General features: G+C 43.1%; 2 protein-coding genes across 3 annotated transcripts; both read left to right on the top strand.

The window, feature by feature from the left end:
* The first annotated feature begins 1,738 nt into the window (after positions 1-1,738).
* Positions 1,739-4,035, top strand: cth1 (cysteine three histidine 1). Its single transcript, XM_054733704.2, has 2 exons — positions 1,739-1,880; positions 2,948-4,035. The coding sequence occupies exons 1-2, from the start codon at positions 1,872-1,874 to the stop codon at positions 3,818-3,820; spliced, it is 882 nt and encodes a 293-aa protein (XP_054589679.1). The 5' UTR covers positions 1,739-1,871; the 3' UTR covers positions 3,821-4,035.
* Positions 4,036-10,394: 6,359 nt separating this feature from the next.
* taf6l (TAF6-like RNA polymerase II, p300/CBP-associated factor (PCAF)-associated factor) lies at positions 10,395-19,024 on the top strand. Of its 2 annotated transcripts, none has more exons than XM_015958213.2 (12): positions 10,395-10,526; positions 10,706-10,876; positions 12,687-12,773; positions 12,890-13,040; positions 13,142-13,192; positions 15,566-15,660; positions 15,839-15,913; positions 16,056-16,276; positions 16,404-16,536; positions 16,856-16,984; positions 18,012-18,508; positions 18,603-19,024. In XM_015958213.2, the coding sequence occupies exons 2-12, from the start codon at positions 10,727-10,729 to the stop codon at positions 18,931-18,933; spliced, it is 1,920 nt and encodes a 639-aa protein (XP_015813699.1). In that variant the 5' UTR covers positions 10,395-10,526; positions 10,706-10,726; the 3' UTR covers positions 18,934-19,024. The 2 variants fall into 2 exon arrangements, with proteins under 2 accessions (XP_015813699.1, XP_015813698.1); XM_015958212.2 differs by having other exon boundaries at positions 10,410-10,531.
* The last annotated feature ends 8,911 nt before the right edge of the window (positions 19,025-27,935 follow it).

The following is a 27,935-nucleotide window of genomic DNA, read 5'->3' as shown; positions in this document are numbered from 1 at the left end:
GCTCACATGCAGCTTCTTCGCTCCAGGGTTCAAGCAGTTTCAGCATTTTTAAATCAACCAGCATTACTAAACCTCATTATAAATCAACCCAAGCCTGGTTTACAACTATGTATAGGATCTCGTTAGCTGGTCTCAACGCGATTGATAAAATTTTTTCAACGATGAGAACGGGAGAAGGGGCTCCGACACATCATGGACTCCTGGAAACAGTGGAACTTGATCTGTCTTTCTCAGCTGTCTGTGGAGGGCTCTGAAGATGTGTGGATATTCGTGGTGTTGGTGTCAGGTTTCCTGCTCATTGGCCTTGGAGGCTACCAGGCTTACCGGAAAATTAACGAGCTGTCCAGGAATATTGGCTTGCTCCCGAGCTCAGAGATGGTTTGCACCGCGCTGTGAATTCACTGACTCATATAATTGTCTAGATGAATCGTAAGCTTGGGACTTTGGCCGAGATTCATTATTGGCACAAAAGATGGATGCCATCAATGGATGCGCCTTGGGCTTCCTGACGGGGTTGCGGAAGGCGCTTTATAAATAAAGCTTTGATTTGATTTGATCAAGGAGAGAGTGGACGAATCAGCACAGATTGGGATAGATTAATGTCCATTATTGGGATTCTGAGAGGTTGAGGACCAACAAACTGTAAGACAGAGAGGAAATTATCTCTGTCTGGCCTCAAAACAATTTCTAATTGGAATCTGGCGTCCTTGAGCCAGCAAGGCTCCAAGGACGCCTTCCAGGGTCACTGCAACCCTCAATGCTCCTCCCCCTATCCACACTGGGGTGACGTGCTGCTTATCGTGGCTGCAGGAACTGAAGCTGGGATAGTCCCAACCCACCACCCCACCTAGTGGACACTTATGTTGTGTTGTCTGAAGTCTGTTGCATATCTGTCTGAGGTGGGGTTTTTTTTTTTTTTTTTTTTTGCAGAGCAAAGCTGCCCTCCTGGTGGAGGGTAGCTCTGAAGTGCCTCTTTTTTCCCTCCACCTGAACCAATCCTCATGTAACCCCCTTATCTCTATTAAGGTAGCGCGACTCAGGGTTGCAAAGGACCACAGTCACCAATTCTTGTCATGTGTCTTGCCCATGGATGTAATTTTCACTCTAGAAGTGTGTATGTGTGTGTGTGTGGGGGGGGGGATCTTTACAGTATGCTCTAATGGGAAACAGGCTTCAACACAAACGGTTGTTTTCTGCTTGGTCCTAGAGCTCAACCAGTGTCAATTTAATATAGCGTAATATTGTTTTGGGATGGTAAAAAGTGCAGGGGTCAAAACTTGACTTTGGAAAAAGTGGGGGGGGGGGGGGGGGGATGTAAAAAAATTACGTCCATGGTCTTGCCAATGTATGTCTGATCTCTGAATTGTGTTTACTGAAACTCTAATTTCCCTCTGGGATTAATAAAGTATCTTTGATTGATTGATTGATTGATGTAAAATAATAATAATCAGGTTGATTATATAGATCTTCTGTGTATGTGTGGACTATTAGGTAAACTTCATCAATGGTGACAAAATAGCGTTTTAGACGTGCCTTCTCTTTAGAAACACGCCATAAGAAAAGGAGCCACAGAGGTTCAGCCTTCAAATGAACTCTGCGCTGTTTACAGAGATGTGTTTCAAGGAGAAATACCCGGATGTTTCACTCTCATCAAGGCGCGTCTCTAAGCTGCTAACCTGATTGGCCCGTTAATGTGCGCGAGCGTAGACGTGACTGGTCGCTTTAGCTTGAACACACCTGATGTTAATTCCTGAAGAAGACAGCCGCAGGTTTAAAATGGCCAACACGCTGTTTTCTTCTGTCTGGCAACCGGAGGAACCGTCGTTAACGTCCTGTAAACGCCAAACGGAAGTTCCGCTCGGTTCACCGTCATGTTGGAGGTAAGAGCAGCCAGCCTCGTGAAGTCGGACTGAATTTTACCTTAAAATGAGTTTTTTTCTAGAACAAAGGGATTTAATTGTTTTGGGTGTCGTTTGTTTTTCTTTAGCCTAATGACCTCGTTCCCTCTCAACCGTTCAGTATTTACGGTAGTTCTTGTTCAGTATTTACGGTAGTTCTTGTTCAGTATTTACGGTAGTTCTTGTTCAGTATTTACGGTAGTTCTTGTTCAGTATTTACGGTAGTTCTTGTTCAGTATTTACGGTAGTTCTTGTTCAGTATTTACGGTAGTTCTTGTTCAGTATTTACGGTAGTTCTTGTTCAGTATTTACGGTAGTTCTTGTTCAGTATTTACGGTAGTTCTTGTTCAGTATTTACGGTAGTTCTTGTTCAGTATTTACGGTAGTTCTTGTTCAGTATTTACGGTAGTTCTTGTTCAGTATTTACGGTAGTTCTTGTTCAGTATTTACGGTAGTTCTTGTTCAGTATTTACGGTAGTTCTTGTTCAGTATTTACGGTAGTTTTTGTTCAGTATTTACGGTAGTTTTTGTTCAGTATTTACGGTAGTTCTTGTTCAGTATTTACGGTAGTTCTGGAGTCTTCTAACAAATCCACTTAGTAAGTTAGTGTAGATTCGACTCTTGTGGTTTCTGATCAGAACGTTATTTATAAACACAAATCTGTCAAGCTAGAGCGGTTATTCAGGGAGCACCTTTTAGAATGACTTGATGCAGTAGTTGCGTTATTTACATTTCTGTTAATCTAGTACTTTAGGTTAAACGTCTACGTGTGGGAGGGGTAACCGCAGCCTGTAGGGGAGCGGTGATGTCGGCCTTGAGTACAAACAAAATGACTCATAAACCTGGAAAGCTATAAAGAACCTGATCCCTGGATAGTTTATTTTGTCTAGATCCTAAATAGGATTCTGGTCTCAAAGAGGATCAGGATCACCAGTCTCTGGTCTTATCTGTGCCTCTGAGCCATAGGTTAGAAGGGATATACCACCCCCACCCCACCACCACCTATTTTCCAGATTGGGAATGATGACTTTTTCCTTCCATCCTGTCAGGATGAGGAGCTGGTGGACAACCTGTTGTGCAGCGAGGATTTGGAGGACAACAGTGAAAGTGGACTTTCCCTGACTGAGGCCCTTCTCCCTCTTGTGGAGAACCCAGCTCCTCCCCTTGACCCCTGGGTCTTCTCTACCCGCTACAAAACAGAGCTCTGCACCAGATATGCTGCCACTGGCTCCTGCAAGTATGCTGAACGCTGCCAGTTTGCTCATGGCCTCCGAGAACTCCACATTCCCTTCCGTCACCCAAGGTACAAGACGGAGTTGTGTCGTAACTACCACACTACTGGCTTCTGCCACTATGGCAGCCGCTGCCTGTTTGTCCACAGCCCTTCAGAGCTACGTCATGTCAAAGAGCGCCGCAGGAGCATCCCCTGTCGCACGTTCCAATCCCTTGGTGTCTGTCCCTATGGCACACGCTGCCATTTCCTGCACATTGATGGAGATTTGGACAGTGGTCTGGGTGAGGAAGAGTCTGCCACTACTCCGATTCTGCCGCAGTCCAAGGAGTGGAAGCCCCAAGGAGAACTGTGTCCCACCTTCACTACTTTTGGTTTCTGTCTTTATGGGACATGTTGTCACTTTCAGCATCGCCTCTCCAGTAAAACTAAACCCTGGAGCCATAAGCAAATTGGGGTGTTCCCAGACCGCTTGGGTTTACCTTCCAGCACATCATCAAATACGTCAACCTCCTCATCTCCTCCCTCAACTCCGCCTCTTGCCACCTCATCCCCAGATATGATGGTCCACAATGCCTTTACCTTTTCCAGCCATCATCTGAGTGACCTGCTGCTTCCTCTGGCCCTCAATCTGCAGCAGCTGCAGGAGAGCAGGAAGGTCAAGGACCCTTGGGACAGCAGGGCACTCTGACCTTGGTGCTGATGAGAAGTAACTTGGGACTATGTGCCACTATTTTTAATTCATTTATTGATGTAAATAATTTTTTTTTTAACTTTGACTTGTCTGAAAGCGGGTCAAACCCAACTGGAGTGTTAACTCTTAGCTGGAGGTTTTATTTTTATTTTTAAACTGAATTGCAACAATAAGCTGTAAATTGATTGCATTAATAAATTGTTTTTAAGTAATTTGGTTTGAAAAGGTTTTTCATCTTGAATGATGCTGAATGTGACACGAACTGCAGAAGGTGATCCATTAAAAGGTCCTGCAGTAAAACCTGTTTAAAGGTTGGGTGGATGAAGACCACTGGGTGTAAGGGGGTAGTGTGATGGAAGGGCACGAAGCGGATCTACGCTTGCAGCATTTCAACTGGCTTTCTAAAGACTAGATCCTTGAAAGGTGCAATTATAACTTTTAAGTAATCAACAGTAAATAGACCATTTAGTTCAAGGTGTGTTTGTGTGCTGCAGTCCACAGGTGATCAAAGTGAAACATCATTTTGGGAACAGCTGGACTAAAAATGCTGCTGTTCCCTCAGATGGTGTCATTCTGGTATGTGTGACGTGTCTGGACTCTTATTAAAAGTTCCCTGAAAAGGTTTTTACAAAATCCCAAAAACCTGTTGAGGCAGTTAATTTAAAAAAAAAAAGAATAAAATGTATTTAGATTTACAAAAACCAAATCCATACAAAAGTGAACTCTGACCAGGGCTTACAAGATCTGGTTTGGACTTGTATCTGGGTTTATTACTCCAGTCAGTTTACATATCTGGGGATAAATCGATTAAAATCTAGCATGCATGATTCTAGTTGGAAATAAACCAGAGTACCTGTAGTAAACTCTCACATGCATGGAGTATGCAAAGCTAGGATTTGAACCTGCAACCTACTCTGTGAAGCAGTACTACCCTCTTTGCATGCTGCTCAACAAAAAACTATGCCAAGTTAAAGAGCAAGTCACCCCCAAATCAACTTATTTTCTGATAAATTATATAAATGCGTGTCTAATCGTGCTGCAGGCACATATCGTCAATAGCTTTGCACTTCAGTGCATTTTAATTGTGACAGTGTGAGCGTCCTGTCACAGTGTCCCGATGATGCGCCCTGGCTACACGGCCAAGGGGATGTTCCTTTGGCTGACTGGTTAGTGCGTATGACTCTCACCCAGGAGTCTGGAGATCGAATCCCGTTCGGGCCCTCGTTTATCCACCTTGCCACAATTAAAATAAAATGTTCCTAAAACTTATGCCGTTGTCAGGTAAAAACTCTGCACTGCAGTTCATAGGCGTCATTTTAGCCGGGGACATGTCCCCGGCAAAATTTGTGATGGGCAGCTGTGTCCCCCCCACTTTCAAAAAAGCCTGCTGATGAGGATTTTTGTTTTACCAGCTCAGATCTCATGGGGGGATGCAACACCCACACTTTTCCAGCTGTTTTGCTCACCTCCACACCAGTCTGGTTTCTTTACGTCGCACTCACTCTGTTTGCCTCATCTCCTTCTTCACCTCCCGCTTCTGACAGCCGATGTCGGGTTTCCAGGAGAGCAGGAGAGGGAGGGACGGAAGAGCTCGACTGAATTCATAATTTTACATCTTGACATTAGCTGTACAAAGTCTGAGTTTGATAAAGTGAAGAACAACAATTTGCAGAGGTTTATAACAGGCGCGGCGCCAGGTTTTCATTTTTGGGTGGGCCACGGTAATTCTGGACGGACCTTAATAAGCAGCGACTTAACTGAAGCAGGCAGGTCGCGCTAGAAAATTTCGTTTAAAAAAGACGTCATAAATGTTTTCCTCCGTCATTTTTATTTCTAAAATATGAAGTAAAAACTCCCAATTTAATTTTCATTCATTTGTCATTAATATGTAGTCTACACCCGTGCGTTAAGTGGACCATCTTCCAGTAAAAGCAAAGCATCCCCACCTCTCCAAATGCGTAAAATGTGCATCACAGCCACTACACGTGCCGCACGCACCGTCAGCTATGTCAGCCCAGACAAGAGCAGAGCAAATAGAGAAAGAATAGAGGATAATTCTGCCTGGATGTGGATGGAGATTACATTTTACATCAGCCTGATCATTTAAATACGTAAACCATCACCTGTCTTCTAGTCCATGCTATCAGCATTATTTTAATTGGTGTGTGTGTGTGTGTGTGTGTGTGTGTGTGTGTGTTTTCCACTTCAAACACTGGTCTAACCAACCAGACCAGCGTGTCCAGTAACACATTAATGTTACAATTAAACAATTACACTTCATGTAGGCTAGGAACGTTTCACCTGCCGTGGCCCGACCGCTTCTGCTCCACATGAACTTTGTGCGTGATCAAATGTCTCTACAGGTGCTTTCTGAGCTGAAGAGGCTATTCTGCCTCAGACTGGATGCGTCATGCGTCTCCATATTAGAGACGGGAACAAGCGCTGTTCAGCCAAAGTTTCATAATCAGGGAACATTTTTCCAGGGGACACATCCCTCAGAGAGACCGGGTTTCCAGACTGCTTCAGTGGGAGGAAATCTTATCACATGCACCGTGGTTCTGCACTGCGAACCCCTCTACAGATCTTCAGCCCAATGTCCACCGTGGGCGCTCCGAGCCGCGCTGAACACAGTGTCCAGTATAAAGCTCTGATGTTTGTTTACAAGCACAGAGAGCCGCATCAGATGGATGGAAGAGCCGCATGCGGCTCCAGAGCCGCGGGGTGCCGACCCCTGTGCTAGCCTACTTTATTGTTCCCAGCAATTTTTAAACCCCACTCAATTGCATGGTTATTGTCCCCAGCAATTCTGAAAACAAACTGACGCCCTTGCTGCAGTTGAAATAAATCTGCCACCGCTATTGGCTAAGAGGTACCCTAGAGTGTTAGCGGGTTTGTCACAATGTCGTTGTGAGCCTGTGTGTATTTGTTAGCGGCTCCGCCCTCTCGGTCTGCTAGGCAACAGCATTAAGAATCTGATACCAGAATATTGCTCCACTCCCACTTCCTGTTTGAAAAATGCAACAAATGCTGTTGCCTAGCAGATCGAGAGGGCGGAGCCGCTAACAAGCACACACACTCACAACATTGTGACATCATGGTACCAGCTAAAGCCCTGCACGGGCCTAAAATCTGAGCCCGTGTCCGGCCCGGCCCGAGGGGGTGGAGCCCCAGCCCGACCCTGTCCGAAAAGGTTCTCAGGATTCTCTGGCCCGACCCGAGCCCGACTTTTTTTTTAACCTTTCATAACGTTTTAGCGTGATAGAATGCTCAGCGTTATAATTATCTGTGAGAAGCGTTCTGCAGTAAAAAAAAAAAAGAAAAGAAAACCAGCATCAATGCAGCTTTTTTTTCTAACAGAGCGTATTTTCCGAGCGGCAGATAAAATTTACGAACACTATATTAATGGATGCGTTTGTAAATTTAATCTGCCGCTCTGAAAATGCGCTCTCCAGTTAGAAAAACCCAGCAATGAATGCTGTATTTATTTAACTGCAGAGCGAATTTATTCACAGAAAAACAGAATGCTGCCGTTTTCATGAGAATAAACGAATGGTTTCTGACATCAAAGTGGACATAAAATGGCGTATTAGAATAGGGGCACACGTTTCAATCAGCAGTTTGAGAATTTGTTTATATCGGCACGTTTATAAACCACACACACCTTAACTGAGCTAACGGGTGCCGGTGCGCGAGAAGCAGGCAGGTGCTGCTGCGTTCAAGTGTTTCAGTTTTTTATGAATTCGATTAAAAATAAAGGCGCCCGGCCCGTGTCCGAGGTAATTACACAGTCGTTGGCCCGAAGCCCGGCCCTCGGGCCGTCGAGCCGAGCCGACCCGAGGGCTTCAGTGCAGGGCTCTAGTACCAGCTAATGTTCTAGGGTACCTCTTAGCCAATAGCGATGGCAGATTTAAATTCAAATGCAGTGCAGAGTTTTTACCTGACAATGGCACAACACTGACAGTTTTAGGCAGAAAATTAAAATTTTAACTAAAATGCACTAAAGTGCTAAATTGACTACACGTGTCTGCAACACAATTAGACATGCATTTATATAGTTTATCAGAAAAAAGTTGATTTGGGGGGTGACTTGCTCTTTAAATGTACTTCTTCCAGCTCTTGGAGAGTACAGACACTTTTTTCCTCCTCTCCTCCCCATCTTATCCCCAAGGCTCTTTGACTGTCTTTGGGTGTACAGTGCTTCTGCATTTTTTTCTGGAAATGATTAAAAATGGACCTGGTCAGTTGGTCTCTCAACGCGATTGACAAGATTTTTTCAACGATGAGAAGGGGCTCCTGGTTGCCAGGTTGATTCGATCAAGGAGCCAGTTGACGGGACAGCACGGTTGGGAATAGATTAATTTACGCCATTATTGGATTCAGAGGGGTTGGAGACCAACAGAACTTTAAGAGAGGGAGGAAATTGTCTCTGTCTGGCCCCAAAACAAGTTCTTATCTGAATCTGGTGCCCTTGAGCCTGTGAGGCTGAAGTGATTACTCCCGCTCAGAAGAAATGTGGAATGCTGCCGTCGCCATGGCAACTCTGTCTCCCTATCCCAGCCTGGGCGGGACTGTGACCGGTGAAGGCCATGGAACCGTTTCCAGGAGTCACTGTGCTGTCTAATTCAATTTCCTCCCTCCCCTGTCCAAACGGAGGTGACGAGTGCTGCTTATCGCGGCTGCATGCACTGATGTGTGGAGAGTCCCCAACCCACCACCCCACCTAGTGGACACTTATGTTGTGTTGTCTGAAGTCTGTTGCATATCTGTCTGAGGTGTTTTTTGCAGAGCAAAGCTGCCCTCCCTGTGGAGGGTAACTCTGAAGTGCCTTTTTTCCTCCACCTGACTCGGTCCTCATGTAAACCCTCAGATCTCTATTAAGGTAGCGCGACTCGGGTTGCGAATGACCACAGTCACCAATTCTTGTCATGTGTCTGTGTCTATGTATGTATGTGTGATCTCAGAATTGTGTGTACTGAAACTCTAATTTCCCTCTGGGATTAATAAAGTATCTTTGAACTGAATTGAATTAGAGGGAATAAAACAGTGCTGTCGAATCTGAAAGGTTCACATTGAATCCATGTTGGCCTAAAGTTCAAGTTGTGATAGTGTCTGCTTTTATTTTTCACAAAATGTTTTTAAAGACGTTGACAAGAAAAATGAATACATTTTCATGTAAAAACTAGATGAATAATTAACAGAATTGTACACAAATCTCTGCCTGAGCCTGGTGGAACTGGGTTTAGATGTGATTTCTGTCATGAACATAAAACTCAGTTCATCGGAGTATTAAAGCTATTCCTAAAGAAACCATCACTGATGTTTGTTCAAAGTTTCTTTTTTATTATACAAATTCACAAATACAGCACATATCTTACAAATCAACAAGATATGAATAAGTACATGTGGTTAAGAACAAAGCATCCATCGAACACAGAACAACAGAAAAGAGCAGTATAGGTCAAAAATAACATAAAGCAGCATACAAGTAAATTAAATGACCTTCTATGTTTGTACAAAGTTTTTATTTATTTATTTATTTTTGCACAAAATAAAATGTACAACAATTATGGCAATCTCTACAAAGATTCAGTTTTACCAACATGAGATAGTATCAGAACAGGCTTTCTAACAGATCTAGTTCAACAATCATATGATTCAAATCCAGAGCTTGTTTTTTGTCCACAAATTTAACAGACGAGAAAAAGAGGCAGAGTTCTTTGTGAAAAGTAAAAAAGACGGCTTTGTTTTCAGAAAACGACATTTGTGAAGGAAGAATTTGCCCATAATAATTATTACATTTTAAACATTTCCAAGCTTCTTTTCTTTTCTTAGAGAACCAAACATAATATCATTTTTAGAAAATTCAAGTAAGTTTGGGATCTTAGGGAAGAGCCAGTAGAGCACATCGTTCCGCAGGGCTTTACAGAATATGCAGTCATAAAATAAATGTTCTGTTGATTCAATATCCCCGTTACAGAAAGAGCAACAATTATCATCAATACGGAAGCGACGTCTGAGAAATTCTTTGGAAGGGTAAACACCAGAGAGGATTTTGTAGTGGACCTCCTTAGCTTTGGGAGGAATGGGAAGTTTTAGGTAATTTTTTTTTTATCTCTTTCTTTTGATCACCGGAGAACAGATGTGAGATGGAATTTGGATTGGATATATAAGGGAAAAAAACATTAGTAAATAATTCCCTAATATGGGGTTTTTTTAAACTGTTAGCTGTTATGTTATGCCCATTTACCAACAGTTCAGGGAGATCAGGGGATCTATAGTCAGGGTTTGAAAAAGATTATATGCTGTACATAGAATGCCTTAGTAATTTTTTGAAATTCTTTGTTATTTATTTGCAGATCATAATTGGTAGTAAAATCTAATAAAAATGTTACCAAAGTAAAACATGTTTGAAAAACCTCCGATTCCGTCGTGTTTTCTGACGTCATATTCATGCGCCGATGCTGCGTGTACACATGTCGACTTTTGTAGGAGCTTGAATCCTTTTTCCTTCGAGTCATTTTTTTTCGGTTAGTGCAAATTCCCAATGATTTTTCAATTCCTTCATCACACTGGCATTCATTCGAGGATATAGTAGCAGTAATGTAACTGTGGAGGGCAGCATTGCGCATTCCAGCGTAAAGCCTGCCGGAAATGTATTAGAAGAAGAAGAAGAGCTCGAATCCTCTGCTGAGTTTCTTCCGTGGTAAAGTCAGTCTGCTTCATTCATGTCGTTTTGCCTCTTTTTGTCTTGACATTAGCGTCTTATGTGCACACCGGCATCCGTTTAGACATTAATTTGCATCAAATTTGGCAGAAAATACAGAATGTCGGTTGTTTCATCTAATTTCAACGATTCGTGAGTCCTAACTGGTGTTTTTACAGTTTTTAAGTGGATCCGTTACCATGGCGGCAGACCGGGAGGAGCGCCGCTTCGCAGAGGTTTCCCGGGACTCCGTGAAACTCATGGCCGAGAGTGCGGGCCTGGAGCTCGGGGACGAGGTGGCCGCGCTGCTCGCCGAGGACGTCTGTTACCGGTTGAGAGAAGCAGCGCAGGTCAGACACTTTGTGTGGACCCTCCTTCGACTTCCATTCATTTGTGTGTGACCACTATGCCTAACCCACCCCATTCTAACCAGAACCAGTGCTGTTCTGTTCCTAACCCTAACCTAAGCTGAAGTTAATCCACACCACATCTCTAAAGCCACGTTTCAGGGTATTTTATCATTGTGTGGGCCAGCCAGATGTCCCCACACTTCAGGTTAAAAGTTAAAAGTTGTCCACATAAACCTATAAATACACACACACACACACACACACACACTTCCAGTGACGATCTGGACCTCTGCCATTGTGCATTGTACTAAATCCACCATCTCCAAATCTGACAGCTTTTCCTTAACTACTGACAGCGCCACAGTCTCCCTCTCCCCTCAGGTCAAGAGTCTGGGTGTCATCCTCAACAGCTCACTTTCTTTTCAAGCTCACATTAATAACATAATTCGGTCAGCATACTTCCATCTTCGTTCCATAAACCATCTCCGCCCCTCCCTTACCCCCACACTGCCGCCATTCCCGTCCACAGCCTCGTCACCTCCCGTCTCATCGTCGTCGTCTTCCTCCGCTTATCCGGGTCCAGGTCGCGGGGGCAGCATCCCAACTAGGGAGCTCCAGACCGTCCTCTCCCCGGCCACCTCCACCAGCTCCTCCGGCAGGACCCCAAAGCGTTCCCGGACCAGATTGGAGATGTAACCTCTCCAACGTGTCCTGGGTCGACCCGGGGGCCTTCTGCCGGCAGGACATGCCCGAAACAACTCCCCAGGGAGGCGTCCAGGAGGCATCCTGACCAGATGCCCAAACCACCTCAACTGACTCCTTTCGATCCGGAGGAGCAGCGGTTCTACTCCGAGTCCCTCCCGAATGTCCGAGCTCCTCACCCTATCTCTAAGGCTGAGCCCGGCCACCCTACGGAGGAGACTCATTTCGGCCGCTTGTATCCGAGATCTCGTTCTTTCGGTCATTACCCAAAGCTCATGACCATAGGTGAGGATTGGGACGTAGATCGACCGGTAAATCGAGAGCCTGGCTTTCTGGCTCAGCTCCCTCTTCCCCACGACAGATCGGCTCAGCGTCCGCATCACTGCAGACGCCGAACCAATCCGCCTGTCGATCTCCCGATACCTCCTACCCTCACTCGTGAACAAGACCCCGAGATACTTAAACTCCTCCACTTGAGGTAGGACTCCCGTCTCGATTACTGCAATTCACTTCTTTATGGTCTCCCCAACAAACTCCTTCATAAACTGCAACTGGTCCAGAATTCAGCAGCCTGTATTATCACCAGAACCCCTTCCTTTCACCACATCACCCCGGTTCTCCAGCAGCTTCACTGGCTCCCAGTTAAATTCAGGTCCATCTTCAAAATTCTCCTCCATACCTTCAAAGCCATCCACAACCTCTCTCCTCCATATATCTCAGACCTTATAAGTATTCACACCCCGTCCCGTTCACTCAGATCTTCTTCCTCCATCCATCTTGCTGTTCCTTCTGCCCGTCTCACTACCCTGGGGAGCAGAGCTTTCAGCCGCTCTGCTCCCCGTCTCTGGAACTCACTCCCCCCAGACATCAGGAACATCGACAGTTTTACCCTTTTCAACTCAAAACACACATGTTTAAATCTGCCTATGACCTCTGATCTTATTGAACTGTTTTTCTCTTTGTTTTTTCTTCTTTGCGTTTTGTTGCTGTTTTAAAGTATTTTCTGAACGTAATTTCTGTCAAGTGACCTCGGGTGCTCTGAAAGGCGCTTTTAAATAAAATGTATTATTATTATTATAATTGACAGTTTTGTTTCGGCCCCAAACAGAGCAGTGCTCAGTTCATGAGGCACGCTAAACGGAAGAAGCTGACAGTGGACGACTTTAACAAAGCCCTGCGTTGGAGCAATGTAGAGGTGAGTTTTAATCGTGACCTTAATGCGTTCCCGGTCGTCCACACGTCTACAGTCAGTGGGGTGTGACTGTGACTGTAGTCTGATGTTTCGGTGACTTTGACCTGCTTGCTCACCAGGCTATCTGTGGCTACGGGGCTCAGGATGCAATGCTTTTCCGCTCAGTAAAAGAAGGAGAGCTTTTCTTTGTTGAAGATCGAGATATCAACCTAATTGAGCTTGCTCTGGCCACCAATATTCCTAAAGGTTGTGCTGAAACAATGGTGCGAGGTATGTTGTATTCACTCTTTCACAATCCAATGTAATGGATACAGACTTGGTTTTCCAAGTCCTAGACTTCATAAACTAACTATGTTTCCTTTTCCTGTCAGCCAATGTGGCGTACCTTGATGGTAAAGGCAACGTAGGACCTCAAGGGACGGGTAAGACCCAGTCTCATCTAGTGTTGTCACGGTGTGAAAATCTAACCTCACGGTTATTGTGACCAAAATTACCATGGTTTTCGGTGTTATCGCGGTAAATCGTGTTACATTTTCAGACAACTAAATAAACCCTGTATATCAGGAAATATTGTGAGTGAGTGATGTTTATTTGACATGGACACAGCAATTACATTGGACGAACCAGATGCATTGTTTAGTGTGTTAGCACACGTGCTAATTTGCAACACTTGTCCATAGAACCTTTCTAAAAAGTCGACTACAGTTAAATAAAATACAAAGAAATCAACAATAAATCAAAGAGAAAACAGATTAAAATTGCAAACAATTTTCAATAAAAAAGAAGAAAACAAGGCAATTTGAGCAGCAATGCAAGACTTTAAAACTATTCATGTAGACACTGTTGTTTAGACTTTAACCATTTTTTGAGCTCTTTGTTAAAAACGTTACTGTCCGTTTCTAGTTTTAGGTCAACAGGTAGAGAGTTCCAAAGTTTGGCCCCCTTTACGGAAAGAGCAGACTGACCTAAAGAAGTCTTGCACCGCGGGACGAGACAATCGCCGCAGGTGGAGGCTCGAGTGATCGTTCTAAGAGAGCTCTGACGTCTGACGGCCACAGTAGAGAACAGTTTAGACAATTTATCATTTAGACAATTGAAAAAGAATCTTAGAGTGCTAAAATTAATAAAATTTTCAAAAGTGAGAAGATTATGTTTCCTTAAAATGTGGCAATGATGCCATTTCAATGGTTTCTGGTCCATAATTTTTATTGCTTGCTTGTATATTAAGACTATAGGTTTTAGAGTGGTGGATGAAGCCTGTGACCATGATGTAATGCAGTATGATAAGTGGGGAAAGATCAGTGCATGCATGTACAGTTTAGCAGTTTGGTGTATTGTCCTCAGTTTGTGTCTAAATTTAGCCTCATATAATTACTTAAACACACTGACCATCACCAGTAGTGCATGTAATTACAACACGATAACAACCACCAGAGCAGACTCCCGCTAGCGTGAGTGAGACTCACTCACGTACTTGACAATAAAGCTGATGCTGAAATATCTTCAGACATTTTTGTCATTGTAATAAAAAGAAAAGCTTTTTCTTTTATTCTAATTGGTGTAGATTTGTTCATTACAGGTCCGTCCTCAACGACATAGACATAGAAGAGTAGAAGTAGACGCCACGCCGATCGCTACTGTGTATGATAGTCGCGTTTTCGTGGTCTACATTTTATAAACTGTATGGTTAACAGGATGCTTTAGCTAAGGCTTTAGCTCTGTGGAGATCTGGAGCTCTCGCACTGTGGTAGAGCACCGTTCATAAATGGTAAATGGTAAATGGCCTGTATTTGATATAGCGCCTTCTAGAGTCCTGGAACCCCCCCAAGGCGCTTTACAACACAGTCATTCACCCATTCACACACAGGTGGGGATGAGCTACGATGTAGCCACAGCTGCCCTGGGGCGCACTGACAGAGGCGAGGCTGCCGTGCACTGGCGCCACTGGTCCCTCCGCCCACAGTGGTTTTATATGATCTTGTTTGTAGGTATGCCCTGTCGCAGTAGTTTTATTGCATTTTCTGTTTGTACAACACTTAGATGGACGCTTATGCCCAGTGGAACGTGACAGTGTGACGTAGATCTGTCAGGATTTTCTAATCCCTGAGTTTCACCGTCTGTTTTCTGTCAGAAGATTATGCAGGAGATAGGTGTAGGAGACTATTTTCATGTTCTGCCTGCATGAAAAACTCAGAGTGACTGGCTATTTGTCTATTTATCCTTTATTTAACCGGATGACGTCATAATCAGAATAAGATTTAAAAATGGTTTTTCAGTGTTCCACACCTTTAATGATAAACACTTCCATTCATTAAAGAGCAAGTCACCCCCTACAAGAAACTTACTTCACTCCCTCTTCATGTTTAAAAAAATGCAACAGATGATGTTGCCTAGCAGACCAAGAGGGCGGAGCCACTAACAAATACACACACACAGGCTCACAATGGCATTGTGACATCATAATGTACCAGTTTACATCATAGCATACCTCTTAGCCAATAGCGGTGGTAGATTTAAATTCAACTGCAGTGCTGAGTTTTTACCTGACAACGGCACAACAGACAGTTTTAGGCAGAAAATTTAAATTTTAACTAAAATGCACTAAAGTGCTAAACTATTGACTACACGTGTCTGCAGCACGATTAGACACACATTTATATAGTTTATCAGGGGAAAAAAAGCTGATTTGGGGGTGACTTGCTCATTAAAGCATTCTTTGTTTACAGCATCGTTTCAGACCTGCCTCAAAATGATGCTCAGTACTTTACTTTCTTCTGTTGTTGCCCCCTGTTCAGTTCCCGCTGCAGTACAGTCTCTCTCAGATGACCTCCTCAAGTACTATCAGCAGATCACACGGGCCATCCTTGGAGAGGACCCCCATCTCATGAAGGTCAGCATCCTCTGAGCACATGTTCTACAAGCTCAGACAGAATTAAATACGTGGCGTGTGTGTGTGTGTGTGTGTGTGTGTGTGTGTGTGTGTGTGTGTGTGTGTGTGTGTGTGTGTGTGTGTGTGTGTGTGTGTGTGTGTGTGTGTGTGTGTGTGTGTGTGTGTGTGTGTGTTACAGGTTGCTCTCCAGGACCTTCAGTCGAACTCAAAGATTGCTGCCCTGCTGCCGTACTTTGTTTATGTCATTAGTGGGGTAAGTAGAACCAGGCTGTACTTCATACTGATGCTGATAACTTCCGCTAGAGTGCTGTTGATCAATAAAGTTTTTTCTGGTCTTTTTCTATTCTCGGACCAGTGACAGACTGGTTTACCCTCTGTGGGGTCTTGTGTTCCAGGTGAAGTCGGTAAGCCATGACCTGGAGCAACTCAACAGACTGCTGCACATGGTGAAGAGCCTGGTTCAGAACCCCTACCTGTACCTGGGCTCATATGTGCGCAGCCTCGTCTCCAGTGTTATGTACTGCATCCTGGAGCCACTGGCTGCCTCCATCAACCCCCTCAATGACCACTGGACCCTCCGGGACTACGCTGCCCTGCTCCTCAGTCACATATTCTGGTGTGAAAGTTCCTGACAGTTTGAATCTGATTTAGTCTTCTGTCCCGTTGGATCCAGTTGTCCCAGTATGCTGGTGTTTGCTTGATTATTAAGGTTTATAGGTTCCCTGTGTTGGACTTTTCTTCAGGACTCATGGTGATCTAGTGAGTGGTCTCTACCGCCAGATCCTGCTTTCCCTGCAGAAGGTTCTGTCTGACCCGGTGAGGCCACTCTGTTCCCACTATGGAGCTGTGGTTGGCCTTCATGCTCTGGGATGGAAGGTATGGTCACTCATCTCAACCATGAATTGACTCTTGTTGTCTGTCAGTCTGTAAGAGTGACTCAGCAGAAATGTGGTTCCGAATACCGTTTTATAATTCTAGTGCAGTTTTAGGTTGACAGATGTTTGATTCTGACCACTTGCTTGTAAAACTGCCTTTATTTACTTGTTTTCTGTTCGTATTAAACTGCGAACTCAGTTCTGGGTTATCGTAAAAATCATACGTGAATTCATATGAAATGAAAGGCTCTGCTTCCTTTCACGTTTGTGAATGTAACTTGGATTTTATCTGATGTAACTCTTGTGTTTGTTGGTGGCAGGCTGTTGAGAGAGTGCTCTTTCCACACCTTCCTGCCTACTGGGCCAACCTCCAGGCCGTGCTGGATGATTACTCTGTGTCTAATGCTCAGGTTAAAGCAGATGGACACAAGGTTTATGGAGCCATCTTGGTTAGTACTATCGCTATCGATTATTACAGTAAAGCTGCGTTTTAGGGTTGTCACGGTAACCGGTGTCACGGTAAACCCCGGTAAAAAAGTTAACAATAATAATAACCGTCTTGTTTTTAAAAAAACTGAGGACTGTAGATATAAAAATGACAATAGAGCTGAAACACACTAGCAACATCTAAAGTGCATTTAGTCATTTTGTTTTTTACTAATAATGAAACTTTAGGTTTGGGCTTTAACCAGCATCACAGCAACAAACCCGTCATTTGTGAGACTGGATAATGGGACTTTCTATCTGGACATCTGTGGATGGGCCTGACTGTACATCGTCTCTAATCAAGCTGTCAATTTGCTGAACCCTAATGGCAGAGGTGTGGACTCGAGTCATGTGACTTGGACTCGAGTCATTATTTTAATGACTTCTGACTTGACTTGATAAAATCTATAAAGACTTACGACTTGACTCTGACTTGAACGCCAATGACTTGCGACTTGAATCGACTTGCATCTGTTGACTTGATGATGACTTTGGCATATTTGATATTTTAGCACAAAAGTGGCCCGTCATGGACATTCTTCGTTTTGGGTCTGATGATGTTCTGCTGAATGCAGCAGCTTTGTTCGTAATCAGCTTCAGCTGAACTTTCTGCTGTTTCAGCAAATAAATGAAGCTTGAATACATTTTATTTCTGGAATTCATTTATTATCATTGTCATTAAATAGAAGCTGGACAGATGACTTGATTATGACTTGAAAATTCAAAGTTAAGGACTTGGACTTGACTTGGACTTCTACGTCATTGACTTTGGACTCGACGTTGACTTGGTTGTCTTTGACTCGAGACTTGCAAAGCAGTGACTTGGTCACACCTCTGCTAAAAGGAGCCATTGAATCAGGCGTGTTGGAGCAGGGATATGTTTATATGATGGTGGACGGGGGCTCTTAAGGACTGAGGTTTAACATCCCTGCACTAGAACGTCTTTAGGGAATCACATGCTGGATTGAAGTTCTCCCATTTGTTCTGCAGGTGGCGGTGGAGCGTCTTCTGAAGATGAAGGCTCTGTCTCTGCCTCAGCCAGCAGAGGGGTGTTCAAGCTCTCAGCCGGGTTGCCTAGCAGGCCCAATGGGCTATAGAGTAAGCTCTCCAGGTCTCAGCCCCCCTCCAGAGCCTCTAGCGGAAGCTGGCCTTGGAATTGCAAGCCACCTCCAGGCAGGTGGGGCCGGCTGTCAGTGGGAGGAGTGGTCCCCAGTTCCTCTCCCTGCTATGTATTCCGAGCTGTACTCGTTTTTTGGAGACAGCCTTGCCGTCAGGTTTAGCACAGAACAGAGCTTTGGCGGCTTCTCTCCCTGTACTCCGTCCCATTTTAGAGAAACCCGGAAGGAACCACTCGGCCATGTCTCCAACCCCGATACGACTCGCAAAATGCCACAGCTGACCGCCAACCTCAACATCAGCCCCAGACAGGATGGGAGCCCCCGCACTGATCCACCCCCACCTAGCCTTGCGGCCACAGGATCAGTGAGGTAAAAGCACAACTAAAGTTTAACTTGGTTTATTTTCCCTCAGCAGTGACTAAAGTTGCTGACACCCTTTTTTTTTTTTTTTCTTTTACTTTAGGTCCTTGGCTCGCTCCTCCATGCAGCGCTCCAGAGCTTCCTCATCGCGTTCAGGCCAGCGTTCCATAGGTCTGTCCCGTGATGTTTTCCCTAAGGCTCGTTTCACCTCGCCTCACAGTGGACCCCCAACATTTTCCTTTGTCATTGGTGGACGGCAAATGGGTCGACGGTGCCAAGGCCGTCGCCCTTTTCAGACCATTTTTGTCCCAACGCCGCCGCCTCCCGTGGTTCTACCACGTGTTTACACTCACAAACTGCCTGTGATTGGCAGGGTGTGCAAACCTTTGAGGCGCTGGACACGCTCCCATTACTCACTTCATCTGCCCCTGTAGACTACAGAGACCCGCTGAATGATCACCGGTACTGACGTTGGCGGGCCAGTTTGAATATTGGGCTGAATAAACTGGCAGCAGTTGTACTTTATTTTTTGTTTATATTTAAAGCAATTTAAAAAACTGTTTGGTGAAACATTGGTTGAATCTAGGGCTGCACGATATTAGGAAAACCTGCGATATTCGATAATGATTAATATTGCGATGACGATATTACTTGCGCGATAAATAAAAACTTAACTCAGGAACAAAAATAATCAAAAACAAGGAAATAAAAAAAATCATAAAAATGAGAAAAGCAAATGATGGGAGGAAAGGAACACGAAAAGGCAATCAGTGGATCCCGGGAAAAGCAGAATCAGCAAAAAGAGCAGAACAAAGCTAACTCAGGTGTTTGCTAACCATCAAAATGAAGTGCCATCCACCTCGGGGGCGGGACTCTAACCTATGAGAACCCACCCAGTTGGCCGAATGGGTGAAGAGCTCTATTTGATTTGTTAAAAAACCGTCATGCTTCCGTTTGACAGAATGCATCATGTGTAGCAAACACTTGAGCGATTCATTGCGATATTTATCTGTTCTTTGCGATATGCATATTGTGTATGCTGATATCGCGATAATGATATAGTTACGATATATTGTGCAGCCCTAGTTGAATCCATCCCTTTTTAAGATTAGTAGTATTCAACACGGTGTTACAGAATGACAGCATAAAATAAATAGTCAGTAGGATATAGCACTGATTCACTGGCAGTTTCATTCAGAATAATTTCTACTCCTCTGGCCCAGGCGGACCACCATGCAGACTCAAAACTTTAGACTAACTCAACAACCTGACAGCCTAAAGCTGTGTAATATAAGTTAGGAGCACGGGCAGAATATCTCGCCCTCCAGCCAGAACCCAAAAACAGCACCAGTAGGCAACAACTTATCCAAAAGAGGCTTTATTTACAACGACAATAATAAAACAATCACAAGCAACAATAAATCACTAGTCCTAAACACTAAAAGCCAGCTGATCGGCATATATCTAAACAAGCAGCGGTACTCAGCTGTCCCAGTTGATGCGACCCCCCTCCCCGGGGTCTGAGCTTCCGACACCGTCCAACGTCCCGGGGTGCAGCTTGCGAGGACGGCGGTTAAATCCACAACTTAAGTCTGGCTGCCAGAGTCTGCGGCGGCAGATGTCGGCGTGGTCTCGGCACCCAACTACTCCCAGCCCTCGCTACCTAAAGAAGGCGTCAAGCCTTCCCTCCTATCGCTGGAACACTGCCCACCTGCTCAACTATCTTCGTCGCCGGCAGCCCTAAACGACTGCGAGCGACCCCACCCCCCAGGATCCGGTGCCACAATGACAGGTCGACCACACACACCACCTTGGTAGATCTGCCACCCTTTTGTTCTCTCCGGCCTCATTACCCGTAACAAGGACCAGCCGGCGTCCAATCACCACATCATCAGAATCCGGCAACTCCCGTCTTCTGTCTTTCACATCAGTATTGCATTTAGCAGTAAATTGTTTACTTTATGCTGCAGCCGTATACAAAGGTAGTCATGGGAAAAGATTTCTAAAACGTTTAGGGTTTTGAGTATCATAAATAATATAGAAGATAAAATATAATAAGCAATACAAAAAAACCAAGAGTTAAACACACAGGATGCAATTAGAAGCATAGATTTATAGTTTTAACAGCTTTCACTTTATAAGAACGCTGTTTAGTCTTAAACTGTCTGGTTTCATTCATAAATCATCGAAAAGAAAATCATGCATTAGAAAAATTTAGGATTTCTTCTAAAATTTAGAAGCTTTGTTTTGTGTAAGCCACTGGTGTAAGCAAGTTAATTATGTTTATACAAAGAAAGGAAGAAGATGACTGAGGACGTGTCACCGGCCAAATCATCAGGTTTGGCTGAAATACTTAAAGAGCAAGTCAACCCCTACCAGAGTCTAACTCCACTCCCACTTCATGTTTGAAAAATGCAACAAATGCTGTTGCCTGGCAGACCGAGAGGGCGGAGCCGCTAACAAATACACACACACACTCAGGCTCACGACAGCATTGTGACATCATAATGTACCAGTTTACATCATAGCATACTTCTTAGCCAATAGCGGTGGCAGATTTAAATTAAAATACAGTGCAGAGTTTTTACCTGACAACGGCACAACACTGCCAGTTTTAGGCAGAATATTTAAATTTTAACTAAAGCCCCCTTCAGACAGGCCATGAAAAACGGAAATGTTCAGGACTCTGTCCGTAAGACCTTTGTGTCTGAATACAAACATCTGGATAACGTGTTCCGGAATTTATCTGGACGACGCCCCTAGTAACAGGTCCGGACTTGTTACGGACAGGGTGGCTGCTTCAGACTGGTGAGGTAAAGTTCCGGACAAGGGGGAGGGGGAGGAGGAGAACGGGGGACTCTGTGCGCACCTATATAGCCCGCTGCTGTAGCATGCGGCGAACCACGGCAGCTCACCTCCTACGGTACCGCCTAGACGCGCGACGGAGCACTTCACACCGCTTCAGTGATTCCTTTAACCACTGAGCTTCATCATCCAGGTCTCTTATGCGTCTTCGTGTGCGCAGAATTATGCTTAAGCGCCTCGTGATTTTTATCTTGAGAGGCGCTATAGAAATGATATTTTCTTCTTCTTTTTAACATGAGTCCGATTCTCCCCCCCGCCGCCGCCGCCGTCAGACATCTGGAACTTTTCCCTGCTGTGTGAACGCAGCCGAAAGGACAAGTTCCGGTACAAAAGTGGTGTGTCTGAAAACACAGTTCCGGTTAAAAACCGGATTGAATTGTCCACAAATGTTCCAGAATGTCTGTCTGAAAAGGGCTTTAGATGCCAAATTATTGACGACACGTGTCTGCAGCATGATTAGACACTCGTTTATTTAGTTTATTAGCAAAAAAAAGTTTATTTGGGGGTGACTTGCTCTTTAAAGAACTGAAGGAATTTCAAACTGAAACATCAGTTTTGGAGCATTGAAAGCCGAAATGAACGAGCTACGAGTAGATTTCATGAACGTTTAAAAAGAATGGAGGAAGCTGAACAGAGAACTGCTGAGAATGAAGATCATGCAATGAAAACCTCTAAAGTGCAAAACGCTTCAAGTGCAAAAACAATTAGAAATAAAATGTGAAGAACTTGAAAGCCAAACCCGCAGAAAAAATATAAGAACCTACTCGGTACCAGAAGATTGTGAAGGAAATGACATCATTGATTTTGTAATCTAGTTGGCTCGGGAAAAGCTGGAAGTGGCTGATGGACTGCATATTGAGAGTTGGGCTGAAGACAGGACGAAAGGAGCGCCCCAGAGCGATTCTGGTTCGGTTCCAATCATATGCTATGAAACGGAAAGTACTAGAAGCTGCTTGGTGAAAAAGAAATATACAAGTGAAGGACCAAAAGATTTACTTCGATGAGGACTTTACAAGAGCTGTGTTTAAGCAGCGTGCAAAATACAAGGAAGTGCGTAAAATACTCAGTGAAAGGAAAATTAAGTCACAGATTCTGTTTCCAGCTAGACTAAAGATCTTCTATGAGGACGGGAAAGTGTGACAACATAATGATCCCCAGGCTGCTGCAATTGGATCAAGTGAGTTTGGAGTAAAGATGAATATTCCAGAAGAAAGGGAAGATCTGGAATCAGTAATGAGGAGCACAGGATGGAAGTTGAAGGAGAAGAATTCCCGGCCATGAACTGATGGAGTCAAGGTCTCTTGAGATACACAAGAGATGAGGTACTTTTGGAAAAATCATCTGAAAAATCCTTGAAAAGATTTAAAGCTGCAGAATATAAAACACTTGATTATGAAACCAATATTGATCCAGATAGTAATCTACTAAATGCAATTAATGACAATTGTACATATTATACAAATGATCAGTTTAATGATTCTATTGATCTAGATAATTTTTCACTTATCCATTTTAATTGTGGAAGTCTTTATGCAACCTTTGATAAGATGAATGATTACTTGAAAACATTTTGCTTTATCTGAAACATGGTTAAATGAAGAAAAGGGTATTGGTTTTGTTATAGAAGGGTATGATTTGTATTATAAAAATAGAGTTAAGAAAAAAGGTGGAGGGGTTGCATTGCATGCTAAAATTTCCTTGAGTTGTAAAATAGTAGAGTGTATGTCAGTAGCCTTAGAAGATGCGATGGAATGTGTCACAGGGTATCCGCGGGTCCTTAAAAAGTCTTAAATGAGCTTTTCCAAATTTAAGGCCTTAAAAATCCTTAAAAATGACAAATAATCCATAAATACAGTTTCCAAATGTCTTCAATTACCAAAGACCCAAAAAACAAGATTCTTTTTTTTTTCTATAAAATTTTCGTGAATTTCTAGTTAGTGTTCAGCATTTTTTGTGTACGATGTTGGCGTAAGCGGAACCGTACGCATGCAGTTGGTTGTGAAAGGGGGCTATTTTTAGATGAGCACATTAGCTGGTTAAACTAGTGGGAGCTTGCGCCATGGGGAAGTGCAAGTTTAATGGTAACTGGTTGGCTAATCCCACATTCGCGACGTGGTTAGCACCGGTTCCAGGCAATAGTTGGAAATTATAGCTTAAATATAATTTTAAAAATTGCTTAAATTTGGTCCAAGTGGCCTTAAAAAGGTCTTAAAAGTCTTAAATTTGGCTCCCTTAAACCTGCAGATACCCTGTGTGTAGCTGTTGAAATCGAGATGGAAAAAACAAGAAATATTATAGTAGCTTGTGTTTATAGAACACCAGGTTCTAAATTTGAATGTTTCAGAGAAAGGTGTGAAAGTCTTATAGGTGGATTAAATGACAAGAAAACCTGGTTAATATGTGGAGATTTCAATATTTATTTACTTAACCAAGAAAACCACAAAACCACTACAGATTTTGTAGATGCAATGTCCAGTAGGAGTTTATATCCTGTGACTACTAAGCCAACCAGAGTTACCAGTACCTGTGCTACACTAATTGACGATATTTATACAAATGAAATACATAAGGCAGTTAATAGTGGTCTTTTAATAAGTGATATAAGCGATCACCTACCGATATTCATGATACATCAGTCAAAAAAAAAAAAAAAAAAACCAAAGATGTTGAACAGATAAAGCATATTAGAATAAGGTCGGAGGAAGCAATAACAACATTTTGTAATGACCTGGAGGGGTTTATGTTAAGGATGTGAACATAGCCTAGGATACATTTTTAAAAACGTATACAACCCTTTATGATAAGAATTGCCCAATACTGACATGTAAAAAAAGAAAAATGTTGATGTAAAGCCTTGGTTAACAGAGGGACTAATAAAATCCTGTAGGAAAAAAAATAAATTATATAGAGATTTTGTCAGACTTCTATTTAAAAGCACAGAAATGAAGTATAAGACTTATAAAAATAAATTGACAACTATGATAAGGCAAGCAAAAAAAGATTATTATAATTTAAGGTTGAAGGAAAGTACAGGTGATATGAAAAGAACATGGAGAATCTTGAATAGCGTTGTAAGACCTAGGTCTTTTCACGCCAATTGTCCTGATTACTTTATTAAAGGAGATGACATTCTGAGGGATAAAAGTGAGGTGGTGAATGAATTTAGTTCATTTTTTGTAAACATAGAGCCAAGTCTGGCCTAATCTATGGAAACAAAAATTAAGGAAGGTGTAAAAATACAAGGAGGGAGTGGAATTCTACAGTCTATATTTTTGGGAGATGTAAGTGAAAATGAAATATTGACAATAGTAAAGAAAAGTAAAACTAAAACATCTATTGATTGTCATGGGATTGACATGACTATAGTAAAGAAAGCAATTGAGTATGTTGTTAAACCACTTACTTATGTTTGTAATTTGTCTGTTCAGAATGGTATATTTCCAGAAAAAAATTAAATCGCTAAAGTAATTCTGATATTTAAAAACGGTGATGGACATAGCTTTGATAATTACAGACCAATCTCAGTGCTTCCCCGGTTTTCTAAAGTGCTTGAAAAATGGTTCACTCAGAAACTAGACAACTTTACTGAAAACAACAAACTGCTGAGTGACAATCAGTATGGATTTTGATCAAATAAATCTACATCCTTGGCATTACTAGTTAAATGAAGAAATTACAGCAGCAATAGAAAGGAAGCAATACACAGCAGGTCTGTTTAATGATTTAAGAAAAGCATTTGATACCATGGACCATGGTTTGTTACTTTCTAAGTTAAAGAATTACGGGATACGAGAGAAAGCTCATGATTGGTTAAGTAGTTAACTGACTAAAAGAAATCAGTTTGTACAGTTAGAAGATGAAATTTCAGATTCAACTTATTACATATGGAGTCCCACAGGGTTCTGTGTTGGGACCTCGGCTCTTTAATTTGTATATTAGTGTCCTAAATATTACAGTTTATTTTGTTTGCTGATGATACACCTCACCCCTGCCACATGGACCTCAAGGGATAAACTCAATCCTGCTCAACAGTCAACTTTCCTGGCGGGGTCACCCAATAGGACAGTGGGAGGGTTATAAATATGTTTAAAGTGAGAAAAAAATTAAAAACTGATTTAAAAAATGTAAGGAAAGGAACAACTCGGTGGATCCCAGAAAAGGCGGAACAAGAGCAGAATAAGTAGAGGGTGATGAAGGTCAGACCACAGCTTGAACAGGTGAGCCTTCAGCTGCATCATAAAGGAGACCACTGAGTCCACTGATCTCAGAGTCTGGGGGACACAGCAGCAGATGATCTGTCACCTTTGGTCTTTAGCCTGGTGCTGCACAACCAGTAGGCTTTGGTCACTGGACCTCAGGGACCTGCTGGGGGTGTAGGGACTGAGAAGATCACCAATATATGATGGTGCTTGTCCATGTAAGGCCTTAAAGACCAGAACCAGGATCTTGAAATTAACCCTGAAGTTGACTGGCAGCCAATGAAGCTGGAGGAGAAGCGGGGTGATTAGCAACGTTCCTGAGATGGAAGAAGGAAGAGCGACCAAGAGAACTGACTTGAGAATCCAGGGTGAGAGCTGGGTCAAAGGTCACACCAAGATTCCTGACAGAGGGTTTGGTGTTAAACCAAGTTAAATCTAGAAGAGGTGCCTGCACGTAATTTGATGGAGCAGTTTACATTTTTACAGCATTCTGAAAGTAGGAGTGAAAGCCATATTTCACCAGTCTGATAAATAAATGGGTTCAAAATTATTTAAAGAATAAAACTGAAAAGCTCCCAGGCTTTAGCTCAGATAGGTTTAAATAATAAAAGTGAAGTTTTTAATAACAGTAAATTTTTTACATACAATAATATCTGATTACTACCATCTACAGGTGCTGGCCAGTAAATTAGAATATCATCAAAAGGTTGAAAATATTTCAGTAATTCCATTCAAAACGTGAAACTTGTACATTATATTCATGCAATGCACACAGACCAATGTATTTCCGATGTTTATTACGTTTAATTTTGATATTTATAGGTGACAACCAATGAAAACATCAAATCTGGTATCTCAGAAAATTAGAATATTCTAAAGGCCAATGAAAAAATGTTTGTTTCTCTAATGTTGGCCAACTGAAAAGAATGAACATGAAAAGAATGTGCATGTATAGCACTCAATACTTAGTCGGGGCTCCTTTTGCCTCAATAACTGCAGTAATGCGGCGTGGCATGGACTCGATCAGTCTGTGGCACTGCTCAGGTGTTATGAGAGCCCAGGTTGCTCTGATAGTCGTCTTCAGCTCCTCTGCATTGTTGGGTCTAGCGTATTGCATCCTCCGCTTCACAATACCCCATAGATTTTCTATGGGGTTAAGGTCAGGCGAGTTTGCTGGCCAATCAAGGACAGGGATACCATGGTCCTTGAACCAGGTGCTGGTGGTTTTGGCACTGTGTGCAGGTGCCAAGTCCTGTTGAAAGGTGAAGTCTGCATTCCCATAAAGTTGGTCAGCAGCAGGAAGCATGAAGTGCTCTAAAACTTCCTGGTAGACGGCTGCATTGACCCTGGACCTCAGGAAACAGAGTGGGCCAACACCGGCAGATGACATGGCACCCCACACCATCACTGACGGTGGAAACTTTACACTGGACCTCATGCAACGTGGATTCTGTGCTTCTCCGCTCTTCCTCCAGACTCTGGGTCCTTGATTTCCAAAGGAAATGCAGAACTTGCTTTCATCAGAAAACATAACTTTGGACCACTCAGCATCAGTCCAGTCCTTTTTGTCCTTGGCCCAGGCGAGACGCTTCTTGCGCTGTTTCATGTTCAAGAGTGGCTTGACACACGGAATGCGACACCTGAATCCCATGTCTTTCATGAGTCTCCTCGTGGTGGTTCTTGAAGCGCTGACTCCAGCTGCAGTCCACTCTTTGTGGATCTCCCCCACATTTTTGAATGGGTTTGTCGTCACAATTCTCTGCAGGGTGCGGTTATCCCTAGAGCTTGTACACTTTTTTCTACCACATTTTTTCCGTCCCTTCGCCTGTCTGTTAATGTGCTTGGACACAGAGCTCTGCGAACAGCCAGCTTCTTTAGCAATCACCTTTTGTGTCTTGCCCTCCTTGTGCAAGGTGTCAATGATTGTCTTTTGGACAGCTGTTAAGTCAGAAGTCTTCCCCATGATTGTGGTGCCTTCAAAACAAGACTGAGGGACCTTTTAAAGGCCTTTGCAGGTGTTTTGAGTAAATCAGCTGATTAGAGTGGCAGCAGGTGTCTTCTATATTCAGCCTTTTCAGAATATTCTAATTTTTTGAGATACCAAATTTGGAGTTTTCATTAGTTGTCACTTATGAATATCAAATTTAAATGTAATGAACATTGGAAATACATTGGTCTGTGTGCATTGCATGAATATAATGTACAAGTTTCACGTTTTGAATGGAATTACTGAAATATTTTCAACCTTTTGATGATATTCTAATTTACTGGCCAGCACCTGTAGATTGTCAAGAGGAACTTTTTTTTTTTGTCATTTCATGTACAGAACAACAAAGGCAAACGTAATTCAGTTCAATTGACATCAGAGCAGG

Source organism: Nothobranchius furzeri, chromosome 3 (genome assembly GCF_043380555.1).
Source record: "Nothobranchius furzeri strain GRZ-AD chromosome 3, NfurGRZ-RIMD1, whole genome shotgun sequence".
NCBI lineage: Eukaryota > Metazoa > Chordata > Actinopteri > Cyprinodontiformes > Nothobranchiidae > Nothobranchius > Nothobranchius furzeri.
Note: the sequence above shows the minus strand (reverse complement) of the source record. Positions and strands in the feature narration are given on the sequence as shown.